Source organism: Ranitomeya variabilis, chromosome 2 (genome assembly GCF_051348905.1).
Source record: "Ranitomeya variabilis isolate aRanVar5 chromosome 2, aRanVar5.hap1, whole genome shotgun sequence".
Lineage (NCBI taxonomy): Eukaryota > Metazoa > Chordata > Amphibia > Anura > Dendrobatidae > Ranitomeya > Ranitomeya variabilis.
The window spans coordinates 371,270,178-371,290,207 of NC_135233.1; the positions used below are offsets into that span (position 1 = coordinate 371,270,178).

Consider the following 20,030-nt stretch of genomic DNA (forward strand, 5'->3'; position numbering starts at 1 on the left):
TCATACTTCTGCACCATTAACCTCTAGCGTTGGGCGATTGCCACCATATTGTGGACTGAATCTGGGTGGGGAAATTTAAGTCATATGGCTTATATTATTTTCTTAGGTTTTGGTAATATCCATTTTTGCCAACCAACCCAGCCGAAAAGATTTTTGACATTTGCCAAGATTTTCTTGGTAGGCATCTCCTTTATGCCATGGCGCCTTGTGGAGGCGGGAACAGAGTGGGCGGAGGCGGGGTGTGGCAAGGATATGAAGGTGCTAACCTGCACCACAACACTCTGCCTCTACCAGATACCACCTTGTGAAAGTTTTCGACATAAGTGAAAGTTCACCTTCATATTCTGCAATAGGATCAGTACAGTATAAGTAATGTATGTACACAGTGACTGCACCAGCAGAATAGAGAGTGCAGCTCTGGAGGATAATACAGGATGTAACTCCGGATCAGTACAGGATCAGTAATGTAATGTATGTACACAGTGACTGCACCAGTAGAATAGGGAGTGCAGCTCTGGAGTATAATAAAGGATGTAACTCCGGATCAGCATACCTCCCAACCATCCCGGATCCAGCGGGACTGTCCTGATTTTGACAGTCAGCCCCGTGATCCCGGGCGGGACATTAGTTGTCCCGCACTGGTTGGGAGGTGTGTATATCACCCGGTCAGCTCCCTGAGCCCCTTCACCCGTCCCGCAGAGAACTGCAGCATATTGGCTGCTCTGTGCGCACAGGCTCAGGACCTGTGATGAAGTCACAGGATGGGAGGAGTCAGGGGGTCACATGATCGGGAGGACCTCCGTGTACAGGACTTTGCTGGTTGTCATGACGCTGGAAGGTAAGCATATGTGTGAGGTCAGGAGGTGTTTACAGTGTGGATGTAGCAGAGCCGTGTGTGTACAAGGTGTATGGATCGGAGCAGCGTGTGAAAGGTGTATGGAGCAGAGTCGTGTGTACGAGGTGTGCGGAGCAGAGCCATGTGTGTACAAGGTATACGGAGTGGAGCAGCATGTGCAATGTGTATGGAGCGGAGCCGTGTGTGTACGAGTTGTACGGAGCGGAGCCGCATGTGCAAGGTGTATGGAGCGCAGTCGTGTGTGTACGAGGTGTACGGAGTGGAGCCGTGTGTGTACGAGATGTATGGAGAGGAAGGAGCCGTGTGTGTATGAGGTGTATGGAGCGGAGTCGCACGTGTACGAGGTGTACGGAGCGGACGCTGACTGTGTCAGATCGGAGCAGATATTGTTCCTCGCTCTGACACTGACTGGCACAGGAGACACGGAGGTCTTTATCAGTGGCGTATCACAGCTGCAGCGACGTGAGCAGTCAGCGGCGCAGCTGGATGACACCATTCCGCGCCGTGGGAGTGGAAGCTGCCGGCTGCTGCGAGGGAGCGCGGTGAAAGGTGTCTGTGTGTAGTGATGGAAGAGGCAATGATGGGGGTGGGGTAACCATGTGTGGCCATTATACTGCACCCAGCATTGTGTGGGGCCATTATACTGTATGGAGCATCGTGAGGGGCCATTATACTGTACCCAGCATTATGTGTGGCCATTATACTATACCCAGCATCGTGTGGAGCCATTATACTGTACAAAGCATCATGTGGCGCCATTATACTCTATGGACCATCACGTGGGGCAAGTATACTGTACGCAGCATCATGTGGGGCCATTATACAGTATGGAGCATAATGTGGCCAATGGCCATTGTACAGTATAGAGCGTCGTGTGTGGCCATTGTACAGTATGGAGCGTCGTGTGTGGCCATTGTACAGTATGGAGCATCGTGTGGCCATTGTACAGTATGGAGCGTCGTGTGTGGCCATTGTACTGTATGGAGCGTTGTGTGTGGCCATTGTACAGTATGGAGGGTCGTGTGTGGCCATATTTTTTTTGTTCATAATTATTGTTTACGAAACATTGTGATCAGAAGTGCTAAATGGGTGTGGTTGGGGCGTGGCTAGTTGTGAAATGGGTATGGTCAGAGGTGTGGCCTAAAATTTGCCGCTACGCGCGCCGCTGACTTTGTCCCTCTTTCCCTTCCTCGAAAGTTGGGAGGTATGGGATCAGTAATGTATGTACACAGTGACTGCACCAGCAGAATAGTGAGTGCAGCTCTGGAGTATAATACAGGATGTAACTCAGGATCAGTAATGTAATGTATGTACACAGTGACTGCACCAGCAGAATAGTGAATGCAGCTCTGGAATATAATGCAGGATATTTTATCCAGGATTGAGGTGTCTCTTCTTCCTGTGGCTATGGTTACATAGTTATTAAGGTTGAAGGAAGACTTAAAGTCCATCTAGTTCAACCCATAGCCTAACCTAACATGCCCTAACATGTTGATCCAGAGGAAGGCAAAAAAAAACCATATGGCAAAGAGTAAGCTCCACATTGGGGAAAAAAAATTCCTTCCCGACTCCACATACGGCAATCAGACTAGTTCCCTGGATCAACGCCCTATCCAGGAATCTAGTATATATAACCTGTAACATTATACTTTTCCAGAAAGGTATCCAGTCCCCTCTTAAATTTAAGTAATGAATCACTCATTACAACATCATACAGCAGAGAGTTCCATAGTCTCACTGCTCTTACAGTAAAGAATCCGCATCTGTTATTATGCTTAAACCTTCTTTCCTCCAGACGTAGAGGATGTCCCCTTGTCCCTGTCTCAGGTCTATGATTAAAAAGATCATCAGAAAGGTCTTTTTACTGTCCCCTCATATATTTATACATTAAAATAAGATCACCCCTAAAGCCCCCGTCACACTAAGCGAGGTCGCTAGCGAGATCGCTGCTGAGTCACAAGTTTTGTGACGCAACAGCGACCTCAGTAGCGATCTCGCTATGTTTGACACGTAGCAGCGACCAGGCCCCTGCTGTGAGATCGCTGGTCGTGTCGGAATGGCCTGGACCTTTTTTTGATCGTTGAGGTCCCGCTGACATCGCTGGATCGGTGTGTGTGACACGGATTCAGCGATGTCTTCACTGGTAACCAGGGTAAACATCGGGTTACTAAGCGCAGGGCCGCGCTTAGTAACCCGATGTTTACCCTGGTTACCATCGTAAATGTAAAAAAAACCAAACACTACATACTCACATTCCGGTGTCCTTCAGGTCCCTTGCCGTCTGCCTCCCGCACTGACTGACTGCCGGCCGTAAAGTGAAAGCACAGCACAGCGGTGACGTCACCGCTCTGCTGTTAGGGCCGGCGCTCAGTCAGTGCAGGAAGCGGACGCCGGGGGACGCGAAGGTGAGTATGTACTGTTTGTTTTTTTACATTTTACACTGGTAACCAGGGTAAACATCGGGTTACTAAGCGCGGCCCTGCGCTTAGCAACCCGATGTTTACCCTGGTTACCCGGGGACCTCGGCATCGTTGGTCGCTGGAGAGCTGTCTGTGTGACAGCTCCCCAGCGACCACACAGCGACTGAACAGCGACGCTGCAGCGATCGGCATCGTAGTCTGTATCACTGCAGCGTCGCTTAGTGTGACGGGGCCTTAAGTCTTCGTTTTCCAAACTAAATAGCCCCAAGTGTAATAACCTATCTTGGTATTGCAGACCCCCCAGTCCTCTAATAACCTTGGTCGCTCTTCTCTGCACCGGCTCTAGTTCAGCTATGTCTTTCTTATACACCGGAGACCAGAACTGTGCACAGTATTCTAAGTGTGGTCGAACTAGTGACTTGTATAAAGGTAAAATTATGTTCTCCTCATGAGCATCTATGCCTCTTTTAATACATCCCATTATTTTATTTGCCTTTGTAGCAGCTGCCTGACACTGGCCACTGAATGAGTTTGTCATCCACCCATACACCCAGGTCTTTTTCATTGACGGTTTGGCCCAGAGTTTTAGAATTAAGCACATAGTTATACATCTCAATCAAGGTAAAAGTATGGCAGCACAGCCCAATTGTCCGGGGAAGAAAAATACGTACTCAAACAGTTAATGCTCTGACGCTAGCAACGGAGGTGCTCGCATAGAAAGAAGCAATTACAGCACACAGTCCAAAGAACACAATGCGGCAGCACTCACCGATCCTGGATTATAAAACGCCTTTATTTATACATCATGGATGGTACATCTTCACGGCTCAGAAGGGAGGAATAGTGGCTGGAGTGTGCGGGGAGAGACGACGGCCATTTCGCGCCAAGATCAGCGCTTCTACGGGTCCACGGGCCGTGGACCCGTAGAAGCGCTGATCTTAGCGCGAAACGGCCGTGGACCCGTAGAAGCGCTGATCTTGGCGCGAAACGGCCGTCGTCTCTCTGCCGCATTGTGTTCTTTGGACTGTATATAGTTATACATCTTATTACTTCTACCCAAGTGCATGACCTTACATTTATCCCCATTAAAGCTCATTTGCAATTTATCAGCCCAAGCTTCTAGTTTACATAAATCATCCTGTAATATAAAATTGTCCTCCCCTGTATTGATTACCCTGCAGAGTTTAGTGTCATCTGCAAATATTGAAATTCTACTCTGAATGCCCCCTACAAGGTCATTAATAAATATGTTAAAAAGAAGAGGGCCCAATACTGACCCCTGTGGTACCCCACTGCTAACCGCGACCCAGTCCGAGTGTGCTCCATTAATAACCACCCTTTGTTTCCTATACCTGAGCCAGCTCTCAACCCACTTACACATATTTTCCCCTATCCCCATTATTCTCATTTTATGTATCAACCTTTTGTGTGGCACCGTATCAAAAGCTTTTGAAAAGTCCATATACACTACGTCCACTGGGTTCCCTTGGTCCAGTCCGGAACTTACCTCTTCATAGAAGCTGATCAAATTAGTTTGACATGAACGGTTCCTAGTAAACCCATGCTGATACTGGGTCATGAGGTTATTCCTCTTCAGATACTCCAGCATAGCATCCCTTAGAATGCCCTCCAGGATTTTTCCCACAGTAGAGGTTAAGCTTACTGGCCTATAATTTCCGAGTTCAGTTTTTGTCCCCTTTTTGAATATTGGCACCACATTTGCTATAGGCCAGTCCTGTGGAGCAGACCCTGTTATTATGGAGTCTTTAAAGATTAAAAATAATGGTCTATCAATGGCTGTACTTAATTCCTGCAGTACTCGGGGGTGTATCCCATCCGGGCCCGGAGATTTGTCAATTTTAGTGATTTTTAGACGCCGCCGTACTTCCTGCTGGGTTAAGCAGGTGACACTTAGGGTATGTGCACACGTTGCGGATTTCTTGCAGAAATTTCCTGAAGAAAACCGGAAATTTTCTGCAAGAAATCCGCATTTTTTTTTTTTGCGTTTTTTTTCCGTTTTTTTTTGCGTTTTTTTAGCATTCTGCAAGCGTAATTAGCTTGCAGAATGCTAAAGTTTTCCAAGCGATCTGTAGCATCGCTTGGAAAACTGACTGACAAGTTGGTCACACTTGTCAAACATAGCGTTTGACAAGTGTGACCAACTTGTTACTATAGATGCTGCTTTTGCAGCATCTATAGTAAAAGATAGAACGTTTAAAAATAATAAAAAAAATGCTTATACTCACCCGCAGACATCAGATCTCCTCACCGGCGTCCGTTCCGTATAGCTGATGTGTGCGCGCAGGGCCTTCCATGACGTCACGGTCACGTGAGCTGTCTCGGCCAATCACAGGACAGTGACGTCATTCGGCAAGGTCCTTCACCGCACACCAGCTACAGGAACCGAAGCCAGCGTGCAGCACAGAGGCGGGAACACTTCGGGGGCCATCAGAGGGTGAGTATAGGACTATTTTTTATTTTAATTCTTATTTTTTACCACTTATATGGTGCCCAGTCCGTGGAGGAGAGTCTCCTCTCCTCCACCCTGGGTACCAACCGCACATAATCTGCTTACTTCCCGCATCGTGGGCACAGCCCCGTGCGGGAAGTAAGCAGATCAATGGACCCCTAGGTGTGCGGAATCCCCTGCAATTCCGCATTTTAATGAACATGTTGCTTTTTTTTCCGCGATGCGATTTTTTCGCGGAAAAAAAGGCTACATTTGCACAAAAAATGCGGAATACACTGAAAATAATGGGAGGCATATGTTAGCGTTTTTTTCGCGTTTTTATCACGTTTTTATAGCGAAAAAACGCGAAAAAAACGCGAAAAATACTGAACGTGTGCACATGGCCTTAATGGGGAATTTTTGTTATCACTAATCATATTGTCTGCCATGGGATTTTCTTGTGTAAATACTGATGAAAAAAAGACATTTAGCATATTGGCTTTTTCCTCATCCTCATCCACCATTTCCCCCAGACTATTTATAAGGGGGCCAACACTATCATTTTTTAGTTTCTTACTATTTAAGGTTGGATTATTTATAAAGATGGGTACAGTTATACTCGGTGGTGTAGACACAGGGTGTGTGAATGTTTGCTCAATAGCTACTCCTAAGTAATCATGAGCCTGCGGACAGTAATAAACGTCTCCTTCGGCTCTTGCTGCTGTACTGTGGTGGTGGTAGGCCGCGGGCGTAAGACTGGATCGCTCTACCTAACCTTGGCTAAGGGCAGCCATCCTTGTGACTCACAAACTGCACAATGTACTTTTTTTTTTTTTTTTTGCTGAATTTGAGAACAAAAGAAAAGCAAAGTCCAGCAGGAGCGTCAGTCAGGTGGGGACGGTAAGGTGTGTGCCCTGGGTGCTAGGAGTCAGGGGGCCACCAACAAATTGGGTATAGTGCAGCCTGGAGGTCCCCTAAGTCGTGTACAGAACCAGTGAGGAAACTTTGGCCATTACTGACCAATGTTTGAATCCGGTTGAGTGGACAGGACATAATGGAGCACAGAAGAAAACTAGGGCATGCTTACTGAGCCGCGAGGCAGGAATTCCTTCATCTGACCCACTGTACGTCTCTTCATCAGATACCCAAAGTTGGCTGCCAAAAACCCAGAATCAAACACCGCTGGACTTGATGTCTTTGCCAAATTCTCCGCCTACATCAAGAATCCCAACCCGTCCCAGAACCAAAGTAAGTGCAAAACGCCCGAAGACCTGAGAAATGGTAATCCGCACCCAAAAGCCAGAAACTCGGGAGCAAATCCTACATAGAGGGAGCACAAACCAGAGCAGCCTATTTAACTGCAGGGATCCAATCTGCAGACATAAAAAAAAAAAAAGACCACACTAACGAGAAACGCGGGCTTAATGTAGTCCAGAATTAGTCTCATTAACCCTTTTACAGAAGGATAGACATACTGTATATGTCTTCCTATCTATTATCTATCTTTATATACCGTAATCTAGTATAATTTTGTTTTCTTTTAATTGCATGAAAAATAAGTAAAACCACCGTATATTTTTACATGCGTATATACTGTATCTTTAATCAAGTGAAAATAAGAAACCGAAAACAAGAATGACTGGTGAGAATTTTCATTATCCAGGTCTACTTTTCATCTATCTATCATATATATCAAGATAGATAGATACATAATCTATCTGCCGTATATATCTCTCCACCTATCTCTCTCTCACAAAAAAAAAATATATATATATATATCTATATCTATATCTATCTATCTATAATATAACGCTGGGAGCGTCACTCTGTCCGAAGCCTTTTTAGACTGCGCAAGCGCCGGCGCAGTCTGGACCCCACAGAGCGACGCTCCCAGGAGATCGCGGTGTGCGTAAGCACTGAACGCACACCGCGATCTCCAACGGAGAAGCAGGGACAAGCCAGGAGGGTGAGTATGCAATATTTACCTGTCCTCCGTTCCACCGATGCGTGCTACTCCGTCCTCCACCTCCTCCTCTGCCTGCGACGTTCAGTTCAGAGGGCGCGATGACGCGCTTAATGCGCGCCGCCCTCTGACTGAACAGTCACAGCCAGAGGACTCCGGAAGACAGAGAGGCACGCAGCAGTGGAATGGAACGGGGGACAGGTAAATATAGCAAGTGCCGGGGGCCTGAGCTAGCGGCGACTCCGGCACCTGACCCCCACAGCGCACCGGTGTCCCCGCTTGCTCAGGCCCCCAGCACTCGGCGCCCAGCACCGCCACGCACAGCCGCCCGCACTCAGCACCGCCACGCACAGCCGCCCGCACTCAGCACCGCCACGCATAGCCGCCCGCACTCAGCACAGCCGCACTCAGGCAGTAGAGCCGGAGAGAGAAAGATGAGAACAACATATGGCAGAATGGAAACAGGAACAGGCAGAATGGTTGCAGCACATTACAACAGAATGGGGGCACAGGATGGGACCACCACATGACAGAATGGGGGCGCAGGATGGGAGCACCACATGACAGAATGGGGGCGCAGGATGGCAGCAGCACATGACAGAATGGGGGCGCACACATGACAGGATGGGGGTGCAGGATGGGAGCACATGACAGAATGGGAGCAGCACATGACAGAATGGGGGCACAGGATGGGAGCAGCACATGACAGAATGGGGGCACAGGATGGGAGCAGCACGTGACAGAATGGGGGCGCACACACATGACAGGATGGGGGCGTAGGATGGGAGCACATGACAGGATGGAGACGCAGGATGGAGCAGCACATGATAGGATGGGGGCGCAGGATGGAACAGCACATGACCGGATTGGGGCCCAGGATGAAACAGCACATGACAGGATTGGGGCGCAGGATGGAACAGCACATGACAGGATTGGGGCGCAGGATGGAACAGCACATGACAGGATTGGGGCGCAGGATGGAACAGCAGATGACAGGATTGGGGCGCAGGATGGAACAGCAGATGACAGGATTGGGGCGCAGGATGGAACAGCAGATGACAGGATTGGGGCACAGGATGGAACAGCACATGACCGGATGGGGCGCAGGATGGAACAGCACATGACAGGATGGGGGCGCAGGATGGAACAGCACATGACCGGATTGGGGCCCAGGATGAAACAGCACATGACAGGATTGGGGCGCAGGATGGAACAGCACATGACAGGATTGGGGCACAGGATGGAACAGCACATGACCGGATGGGGCGCAGGATGGAGCAGCACATGATAGGATGGGGGCGCAGGATGGAACAGCACATGACCGGATTGGGGCCCAGGATGAAACAGCACATGACAGGATTGGGGCGCAGGATGGAACAGCACATGACAGGATTGGGGCGCAGGATGGAACAGCACATGACCGGATTGGGGCCCAGGATGAAACAGCACATGACAGGATTGGGGCGCAGGATGGAACAGCACATGACAGGATTGGGGCGCAGGATGGAACAGCACATGACAGGATTGGGGCGCAGGATGGAACAGCACATGACAGGATTGGGGCGCAGGATGGAACAGCAGATGACAGGATTGGGGCGCAGGATGGAACAGCAGATGACAGGATTGGGGCGCAGGATGGAACAGCAGATGACAGGATTGGGGCACAGGATGGAACAGCACATGACCGGATGGGGCGCAGGATGGAACAGCACATGACAGGATGGGGGCGCAGGATGGAACAGCACATGACAGGATGGGGGCGCAGGATGGAACAGCACATGACAGGATGGGGGATGCAGGATGGAGCAGCACATGACAGGATGGGGGCGCAGGATGGGAGCACCACATGACAGGATGGTGGCGCAGGATGGAGCAGCACATACCAGGATGGAGACCATATACCAATATAAATGCTCGCCACCCAGGCGTAGAACGGGTTCAATAGTTAGTGTGTGTGTGTGTGTATGTATATATATATATATATATATTACAAAATAAATATATACGGTATATATGTGCACTGGGGTAAAAGATAAAATTGATCAGTAAAGTATATAGACCCTTTAAAGCATGGGAAACCACAGCTAAAGTTAGTCTTCTAAACTTTAATATTTTTTATAGCCATATTGTCCTTCAATCCATTAAGAATAAGTAAAACTATTTTTTTTTTACCAGGTTATTAAATTATGCATTAAGTGAAATGAAAAAAAAAAACAGAAAACAAGAATGATGGGCGGGGTGTTATTTTGTTATGAGATATAGACAGAAGGAAGAAAAAAAAAAAATTAAAATTATATATATATATATATATATATATATATGTGTGTGTGTGTGTGTATATGTATATATATATATATATATATATATATATATATATATATATATATATATCCAAAAATAACCAAGAAGCCAAAAGATAGAAAATTGGCACCGCTGAGATGCACTTACCCCTCGTGCGTGGAATGGTTCCAAGTAGCGGAGATCCTGTTGTCCCAAAAAACAGTCGGCACTAGTGAGGGTGCTGCTTCCAAGAAATTCACATATGAGGATAATAGTAAAGAAGAAAATAGCGCACTCCTCAGTCCAGACGAAAAAACTTTTTCTTTATTGAACCATGTTCACAGGAACAAACGGGCGGGTGTGAGCGTGGTGGGTAGGAAGGACTACAGCTGTTTCGCGCAAAATGCGCTTCTACAGGTCCCGATAGCGAACGGAAACAGGGAGGGGCAACTTATAGTCTTGCCTCGGCCAAGCTGCCTCCCCTCGTTGCCGCGCATCACCGGTGAGACAAATTACTGTGTAACTATGACGATACAAACATATACCTACATGTATTATTCCTCTAAATAGATAATTAAAAACATGATCAGATACACTTCATTGTTTTCCATACAATACAGCATGAATGGGAAAAAAACATAATATAATATACACATATGCAAGAATGTAAATATGCACACATATATGGAACAAAACCACACATAGAAATAGCCGGAGTGAGCTCAGTCCTATAAAAAGACAGACATATCTACACGTTCATTCAGACCCATCGGGCCCATTGCGTTAGTACGCATTATCCATCGTGTTTCACATCTCAAAAGAGACTGATTCAGATTCCCCCCTTGTGGCGAGGGGTGAACCCGTGAAACGCCTGCAAAGAGTAATGTGTGAGTATTACCTGCATGATATTGTCTGACATGATTAATAAGACGGGGGACACCCCTGCCTGTCCGGACTGACGCAAAATGTTCTTTAATACGAATATATAAAGGACGAATAGTTTTACCTATGTAGTAAAAGCCACATTGGCAAAAAATAACATATACTACATAGGTAGTTTTACAGGAAATAAAATCTTTGACAATATGTTTAATTGGCCCTATTTGGATAGTGTTCCCTGTAAGGTGCTGGGAACATATATTGCAATGACCGCACTTGTAATTCCCCTTGGGGGTATCTTTATTCAACCAATTTGTGCGGTCCGTGGTGATGCGATTGCGGACTAGGATGTCCCCTATGTTTTTGCTGCGGCGGCTAGCAAACAGGGGACCTTTTTCCAGCCTTGTGGATAAATCTCCATCTTTTCCCAAAATGTGCCAGTTCTTTCTAATTATAGATCTTATATATGAATCCATGGGGCCATATTTAAAACTAAAAACAAACTGTTTGTTATCTCGTGTGGTATCGCTATTCCCTGATGTAATGGGAAGGCAAGCCTCTCTCTCCACGCGATTCATTGCTGCGTCCAGGAGGGGACGTGGGTATCCTCGACTTTCAAAGCGTTTATACAGCAATTGCGATTGTTTTGTGTAACCCCTCTTGGTACTGTTGATTCTTCTAACTCTTAAAAATTGACTGTACGGCAATGCCCGTTTTGTGTAATACGGATGAGCGCTTTGAAAGTGGAGGAGTGCATTGGAGGAAGTGGGTTTACGGAAAACTTCAGTAACAATTTCTCCCTGTTCTATGAGAATTTTAACATCTAAAAACTCCAGTTTCTGGTCACCATACGTAGAAGTGAAATTCATATTCATAGTGTTGTTATCTGACAAGAACCGCACGAATTTGGTGAAATCCTCCGCTGAACCATCCCATACTACCAAAACGTCATCGACATATCTAATGAATGACTTTATATGTTTAAGAAATGGGTTAATATCAGAATAGACATATTTGTCTTCAAAATATGCTAAATAGAGGTTGGCCAGGGTACATGAGACCGACGTACCCATGGCTGTACCCTCCCGTTGAACATACCATTGATTATCAAAAACAAAAGCATTATGCTTAAGAACAAAAGTCAATCCATCACATATGAAGTCGACAGTTTGGGCGTCTGTTGGTGTTTTATTGAGAATCTCTCTTATAACTTGTACTCCTAGATTTTGTGGGATCCTAGTATATAAGCTTTCTACGTCTATTGACGCTAAGCTAAATGTTTCCTGCCAGGTGAAGTTTTTTAACACTCGCATTAAGTGACTGGTATCTTTAATGTATGAGGGTACATCGTGTAGGAGGGGACGTAGCAACCAGTCCAAGTATCTGGATAGAGGCTCCGTGAGGGACCCCACCCCTGATACAATAGGTCGTCCTGGGGGGTTGTTCATGGACTTGTGGACTTTAGGTACATAGTACCAATGGGGTTTATTAGGCGAGTCTGGTATTAATTTCTCTGCCTGTCTTTTTGAAATTGCACCCTTCTCTACATAATCCCTCAACATAGATCTTAATGCATTTTGATACTTAACTGTGGGGTCACCTTTAATTTTTTCATACGTTGTAGTATCCGTTAATTGTCTCATAGCCTCTAGTATATACTGATCTTTTGTCAGCAAGACAATATTGCCACCTTTGTCAGATGACCGGACAACCGTATCCTTCCAGTTTTTTATTTCTTTTAATGCCCTGTTTTCCATCATAGATAAATTAGGTGGTGTTGTTTGATAAAGTAACGCTTCCATATCTTTAATAACTTGTGCCTCAAAAATGTCCACCGGATTCCCGGGTGACACCGGAGGCACAAAGGTGGATTTCACTCCCCCCATGAAGGGCTCTGTTGGAATATTGCGTATGTATTCTACATGGGAATCCGTTAAACTTAGAAGTAACTGGGCATCCTCATTTATGTCTTCTATTTGGCTATTTGGGGGTAAAAAACCTAAGGGACCTACTTGGCATGGAATTTCAGCAGGCAAAGCTGCTTCATTAGATTTATTAATTTTCATTTTATACATTTTAAACAGGTGTATTTTTCTCACAGCTTTGTACATGTCAATCTTAAAGTCTACCAGATTAAACGGCTCAGGAAGACAAAAGTTCAAGCCTTTTGCCAATACAGAGAGGTGAGACGTCTGCAGGGTATGGTCAGTCAGATTTATCACCATGTTGGATGATTCTTGCTCTAAGCTGGTGGTTTCCAGGAAACTTGTTTCCTTTTCCCTTTCCTTAAAGATCTTACTGCGACGTCTCCATCCTCCCCGTCGTGTCCTTTTTCTAAAGGGAAAGAATGCGTGGAGGGAGTCTCCTCGGGATCTGTTGTAAGAGCAGAATCTTCATTTGCACTAGACTCGGAGTCCGTGGTCAGATAATCTCTTTTCGTTGTTTGTTTCTTGTTGTTTCTATTGTAAGGTACATACCTGTGAGATTTTCTTATAGGCATTTTATTGCCCTGATTGGGGCCTCTTTTATTCCAATTAAATATGTTACCTGACTCAAAGTCTGCTTTATCCCGCAGCAATGAATCGCGTGGAGAGAGAGGCTTGCCTTCCCATTACATCAGGGAATAGCGATACCACACGAGATAACAAACAGTTTGTTTTTAGTTTTAAATATGGCCCCATGGATTCATATATAAGATCTATAATTAGAAAGAACTGGCACATTTTGGGAAAAGATGGAGATTTATCCACAAGGCTGGAAAAAGGTCCCCTGTTTGCTAGCCGCCGCAGCAAAAACATAGGGGACATCCTAGTCCGCAATCGCATCACCACGGACCGCACAAATTGGTTGAATAAAGATACCCCCAAGGGGAATTACAAGTGCGGTCATTGCAATATATGTTCCCAGCACCTTACAGGGAACACTATCCAAATAGGGCCAATTAAACATATTGTCAAAGATTTTATTTCCTGTAAAACTACCTATGTAGTATATGTTATTTTTTGCCAATGTGGCTTTTACTACATAGGTAAAACTATTCGTCCTTTATATATTCGTATTAAAGAACATTTTGCGTCAGTCCGGACAGGCAGGGGTGTCCCCCGTCTTATTAATCATGTCAGACAATATCATGCAGGTAATACTCACACATTACTCTTTGCAGGCGTTTCACGGGTTCACCCCTCGCCACAAGGGGGGAATCTGAATCAGTCTCTTTTGAGATGTGAAACACGATGGATAATGCGTACTAACGCAATGGGCCCGATGGGTCTGAATGAACGTGTAGATATGTCTGTCTTTTTATAGGACTGAGCTCACTCCGGCTATTTCTATGTGTGGTTTTGTTCCATATATGTGTGCATATTTACATTCTTGCATATGTGTATATTATATTATGTTTTTTTCCCATTCATGCTGTATTGTATGGAAAACAATGAAGTGTATCTGATCATGTTTTTAATTATCTATTTAGAGGAATAATACATGTAGGTATATGTTTGTATCGTCATAGTTACACAGTAATTTGTCTCACCGGTGATGCGCGGCAACGAGGGGAGGCAGCTTGGCCGAGGCAAGACTATAAGTTGCCCCTCCCTGTTTCCGTTCGCTATCGGGACCTGTAGAAGCGCATTTTGCGCGAAACAGCTGTAGTCCTTCCTACCCACCACGCTCACACCCGCCCGTTTGTTCCTGTGAACATGGTTCAATAAAGAAAAAGTTTTTTCGTCTGGACTGAGGAGTGCGCTATTTTCTTCTTTACTATTATCCTCATATATATATATATATAATCTGCCGTTCCCCTGATTGCTGGGACCAGCAGACGCCGTGGTGGTGGTTGTATGAGGGCTGCGAGCGGTGAGACCCGGACAGGCAGGGCATGGTAAACTCCTGTTCCCGCCTTGTCTTCTGGGTGTCCGGCTGTTTCCTCTTACGGAGCCTAGCTGGATATGAGATCCATGATTAATGGTCTCCTTCTATATTCAGGAGGGTATCTTTTCCTACAGCCCCTCCTCACCCTCTATGGCCTGATGCTATAGTAGTCCTCAGCAGTCCGGGAAGGGGAAAGCTTCACTTTTTGGCTTGCACTCCAGAAGTCTGGAGGCCCCGTCACTATCGGTCACAACCACAGCTTCCTCCCTCCGCCGGCACTTGCTGACTGCACACGATTTCCGTGGTTTGTGTTGTGCATGAGGTCATATCTCGCCCCAGGGAGTTTCCTCTGTTGCAGAAGCAACAAGAGACACAAGGCTTCAGTCTTGATGAAAAGATGTCAGAGCTGCAGTGTAAAGCATGAGGGACAAAGCGGCAACCTGAGCTTTAAATGAGAAGGGAGACTTCTCCAGACTCTAGTTACTGACTGTATAGTATGCTAGGTGTGCTGTATACTCTATGCTCTCTCCGTATCTGTATAAGTTCCTGGTGTAACCGGTCCTTCTACTCCCCAGCTCTGGAGAAAGGCCTCCTGAAGGCCCTGCAGATTCTGGACTCTTACCTGAACACTCTCCTCCCGGAAGAAATAGATGAGAACAGCGCCGAGGACGAGACCGTGTCTCACCGCAAGTTTCTGGATGGAGACGAGCTGACGCTAGCGGACTGCAACCTCCTCCCTAAGCTGCACATAGTCCAGGTGAGAGGCGCCAGAGCCTTCCAGTATCATCTGTGATATGGACCTGGGGAAGCAGAGCTGCAGGATAAAGCATGGGGGGAGGGCGGTGTGAGCTGTAGAATAGAGAGTTGGAGTCTGAGTTCCTTTTTTAGCTTAGACTCCTACACAGCTAAAGTATAGTCAGTGAAGAATAGAGATCAAAGCGGGCAAAAATGGTAGGTAAAAAAACATCCATGAGCACGGACCAAAATATGAAGGGGCTCCTCCAACCCTCCTTGTATGCAATAGCGGAGAGAAAAAAATTCAGCTCCATCCCCCTCATCCATGTTTTGCCAGTTTATAGGAAATATGTATTTCTAATCCCTGAAATGGCACCTCTCGCCCCCTGTCTGCTGGACCCCTGAAATGGCACCTCTCGCCCCCCCCCCTCCCTGCTTGCTGGACGCCTGAAATGGCACCCCTCACCCTCTCCTTGCCTGCTGAGCCACTGAAATGGCACCTCTCGCCCCCTCCCTGCCTTCTGGGTCCTTGAAACGGCACCTCTTGCCTGCTGGGCCCCTGAAATGGCACCTCTCGCCCCCTCCCTGCCTTCTGGGTCCTTGAAATGGCACCTCTTGCCTGCTGGGCCCCTGAAATTGCACCTCTCGCCCCCTCCCTGCCTTCTGGGTCCTTGAAATGGCACCTCTTGCCTGCTGGGCCCCTGAAATTGCACCTCTCGCCCCCTCCCTGCCTTCTGGGTCCTTGAAATGGCACCTCTTGCCTGCTGGGCCCCTGAAATGGCACCTCACACCCCCTCCATGTCTGCTGGGTCCTTGAAATGGCACCTCTTGCCCCCTCCCTACCTACTGGGCCCCTGAAGTGGCACCTCATGCACCCTCCCTGCCTCCTGGGCCCTGAAATGGCACCTATCGTCCCATCCCTGTCTGCTGGGTCCTTGAAATGGCACTTCATGCACCCTCTCTGCCTGCTGGGCTCCTGAAATGGCACCTCTCACCCCCCTCCCTGCCTGCTGGGCTCCTGAAATGGCGCCTCTCACCCCCTTTCTGCTACTGGATGGCACCTGTCGCCCCCACTCCTGTCTGCTGGGTCCTTGAAATGGAACCTCTCACCCCCCTCCCTGCCTGCTGGGCTCCTGAAATGGCACCTCTCACCCCCCCTCCCTGCCTGCTGGGCTCCTGAAATGGCGCCTCTCACCCCCTTTCTCCTACTGGACCCTGATATGGCACCTCTCACCCCTTTCTGCCTGCGGCTCCCTGAAATGGCGCCTCTCGCCCCTTCTCTGCTTCTATGCCCTTCAGCTTCCTGAAATCTCACGTCTCGCCCCTCTTTTTCTGCAGGTGGTCTGTGAGAAGTATCGAGGCTTTAAGATCCCAGAAGAGTTCAGTGGAATCCATCGCTACCTGACAAACGCCTACAAGCGGGAAGAATTTGTTAGCACGTGCCCAGCCAAAGTTGAAATTGAACTTGCATACGCCCAGGTGTCCAGACCCCTCAAGTAGCAAGACCACTCTTCAAGAGAAAGAGGAACTCCTCCTATTTAAACTCCTTGTGATAAAAAGAAAAAAATGGCTTATGTTCCTTTTAAGGAGGACAGAACATTGATTGGCCTGTCCGACCGCCACTTAATAAATCTTGAAAACTTCCTCCTCTAGCTGGGGGCACTGTTATAATGGAGCGGGACCAGTGTAGTTCCCATAGGCTGCCTCTAGTTGGCAGTGTAAAGGGTAAATTGCCTGTGCCTCTATTATATCATATAGAGAAAGGAGATGTTTCTACTGTGCCTTAAAGAAGACCCGTCACCAAGCCAAAAGTGGGCCGGTATTACTTACACCTCTCCCCTGAGTATTTCGAGGGTTTTTTGTTTGTTTTTTATATGGACATATTTTAATACAAATTTTGCATGGTCTTTAGAAATGTGTGACTCACAGGATCCTCAGGGGCGTAGCCTACATAATTACCCTGTGAGCCATGCCTCCTCAGTAAAGATCCATATAAAGTATCACCAGATAAGAACATACATATTTCTGGAACCATATGGTGGATTAAAAAAAAAGGATTAAAGTAAGAGCAAAAACTGGTGACTTTTGGCCTAGTGACGGGTCCACTTTACTGCTACTTTTTTTTTTTTTTTTAAAGTTTGTGGTCCACTAATATGTATGATTTTTTTTTTTCTAATCAATGGCAATGTTCCACTAGATAGGCTGAGACAATCAAAATATACAATTCTTGCTACCTCTTCCTGGAAGAGATTCCCATAATACACAGTAGTCCATATAGGCAGAAAAAAAAAATCTTTATAAGGGCTATGGGATCACATACCGAGGTCACTCACATCCGCCACAAGTGCCTGATTATACCCTTCCGGCTGTAAATATGATTGGGGACCAATATTACGTAGGGGACCCCAAATTTATATCTTCCTGGCCGCTTCTTGTATTTTTGCCCCTCCCCCACCTTAAACAATTAAAGGTGTTGTCCAATTTAGACATTTTTTTTATTTTAAATACTTTAAAAGGCTTGTCCCACAAAACAAATATGCATGATCCTTGTGGGTCTGGCTGCTGAGGATCCCACCCACCCTGTCAGTGAGGAGCCCAGAGTCCATTGTGTGAATATAGATAGCATGTGAGCACGTGCCATCACCACTCCTATTAGTATCACACGCCCACTTTGGCTCTATTCACACAATGGATTTTGTGACACCCCCCCCCATCCATATGTTTGTTAGGGGATCCCAGAATTTGGAGCCCAAGGAGTGACCTATTTATCACCTTTTCTATAGATAGGTAATGAATGATCTTTGAGTCAACCCTCTTTAATAGAGGGGGGGTGTGGTGCACTTAAAGCCCCTTGTCTATCAATCAGAGCAAAGGCAACTACCAAAAGTGTGGAAGACTGGACATGTGCAGTGACTTGCCCATTAATTTTAATCGGAATGGTGTAATACTTCGCTTCTCCTGCGGTAGTGCAGTAGGGAAACGGAACACTTACTGGCAGGTTCCAACAGTGATCACCGGTGATCACTTGTGGTGTCGACAGTGGAGAGCTCTGTCATTAGCTTACCAGAGGAACCTTGTAACCAATAAGTTTCTACCTTTTTAGATAACGGGTCTGCGGGGAGTATATCACTTATGATATTAGGCATTCCATGTAGTTCAGTAATAGTAATCACAGGAGGGTTTGATCATAGGTGGAGAACCTCTTTTTCTAGTTCACCGCACTTCCTCTTAGTTATGTTCCTGTGTGACCACACAGGGGCCCTCAAGGATCTGGGCACAATACCTGCCATTTATAGACTTTTTTTATTTTTGTTGTATATTTCTAATGTTAAGATGCCTTTTCGTTTTTTTGATTAACACACATGACAACCCCATCCTACCCCTCCAATAGCAGACGCTGACCCTTAGTTTATGATTAGCAGATGACAATGTCGCCCCCTAGAGTCTAACTTTTTGTTTATTGCAATAGTTTTGGCTATAAGACTCATTCTCACTTTATAAACCCCGACATAGAAGTTGTATATTTAATATTATTAAAAAACAGCCTGAATATTCACATTTATATTAAAAAACCAAACCTGAAAACCCTATCTATGAGTGATGTCTATGTATACAAGTAACAAAATATAAAGCCTGTGAATTTCCCATATAAATTGGTAAATGCAGCGTCTCTCGCTTTCACCGATCTGATACGGCTGCAGCGTCTCTCCAGGCCTAATGTCAGATATGGCAGAAAAGAAAGTCCTAGCAATATCCCCTTCACCATTCAGCTGGAGGACTTTGTGGGAATGGAGGGGGTGAAGACTTAGGCAAAACATTGCATATACAACTTCCAGTGACATGCAAATGTATTCAAACCCCTCCTTGTCATTTTTTGTGTTTTGCTGCCTCACAACCTGGAATGTCACGGTTTTTCTTTAGGGTTTGCATGAGTTCATGTAAAGAACATGCCGACAACGGTCAATATCTTGATGCTTGCTTCATAAGAAAAAGAAAACAAAGACAGAATAACTGAAAACGTCAGTGTGCATAACTATTCACCCCCCTAAAGTCAGTACTTTGTAGAGCCTCCTATTACGGAAATTACAGTTGCAAGTCGCTTTGGATACGTTTTTCACATCTGGCCACTGGGATATTTACCAATTCCTCAAGGTAAAACTGCTCCAGCTCCATGCTAGATGTTTTCATCTGGTGAACAGCGATCTTCAAGTCTGACCAGAGTCTCCATTGGATTAAGGTCTGGGCTTTGACTAGGCCACTCCTGAACATTTACATGTTTCCCCTTAAACCCCTCGAGTGTTGCTTTAGCAGTCTGCTTTGTGTCATTGTCTTGTTGGAAGGTGAACCTCCATCCCAGTCTCAAATTACTGACAGACTGAAACAGGTTTTGCTCTAGAATGTCCCTGTATTTCTCACCATCGGCCTTCCCCCTTGGCACAAACCATTTTCCCTGTCACTGTTGCCAAAAAACATCTCCACAGCATGATGCTACCACCACCATGTTTCACTGTAGGGATGGTGTTCTTGGGGTGATCAGCTGTGCTGGTTTGGTGACAGACATAGCGTTTACCTTGGTGG

General features: G+C 46.4%; 1 protein-coding gene across 1 annotated transcript in view; it reads left to right on the plus strand.

Moving 5' to 3' along the window:
- Nucleotides 1-19,042, plus strand: part of CLIC1 (chloride intracellular channel 1) — a 42,916-nt gene extending 23,874 nt beyond the window's left edge. The window contains exons 4-6 of the mRNA XM_077285925.1: nt 6,867-6,973; nt 15,293-15,474; nt 16,791-19,042. Coding sequence (XP_077142040.1) covers nt 6,867-6,973; nt 15,293-15,474; nt 16,791-16,952 — 451 coding nt within the window. The 3' untranslated portion in view covers nt 16,953-19,042. The remainder of the gene's footprint in view (nt 1-6,866; nt 6,974-15,292; nt 15,475-16,790) is intronic.
- The last annotated feature ends 988 nt before the right edge of the window (nt 19,043-20,030 follow it).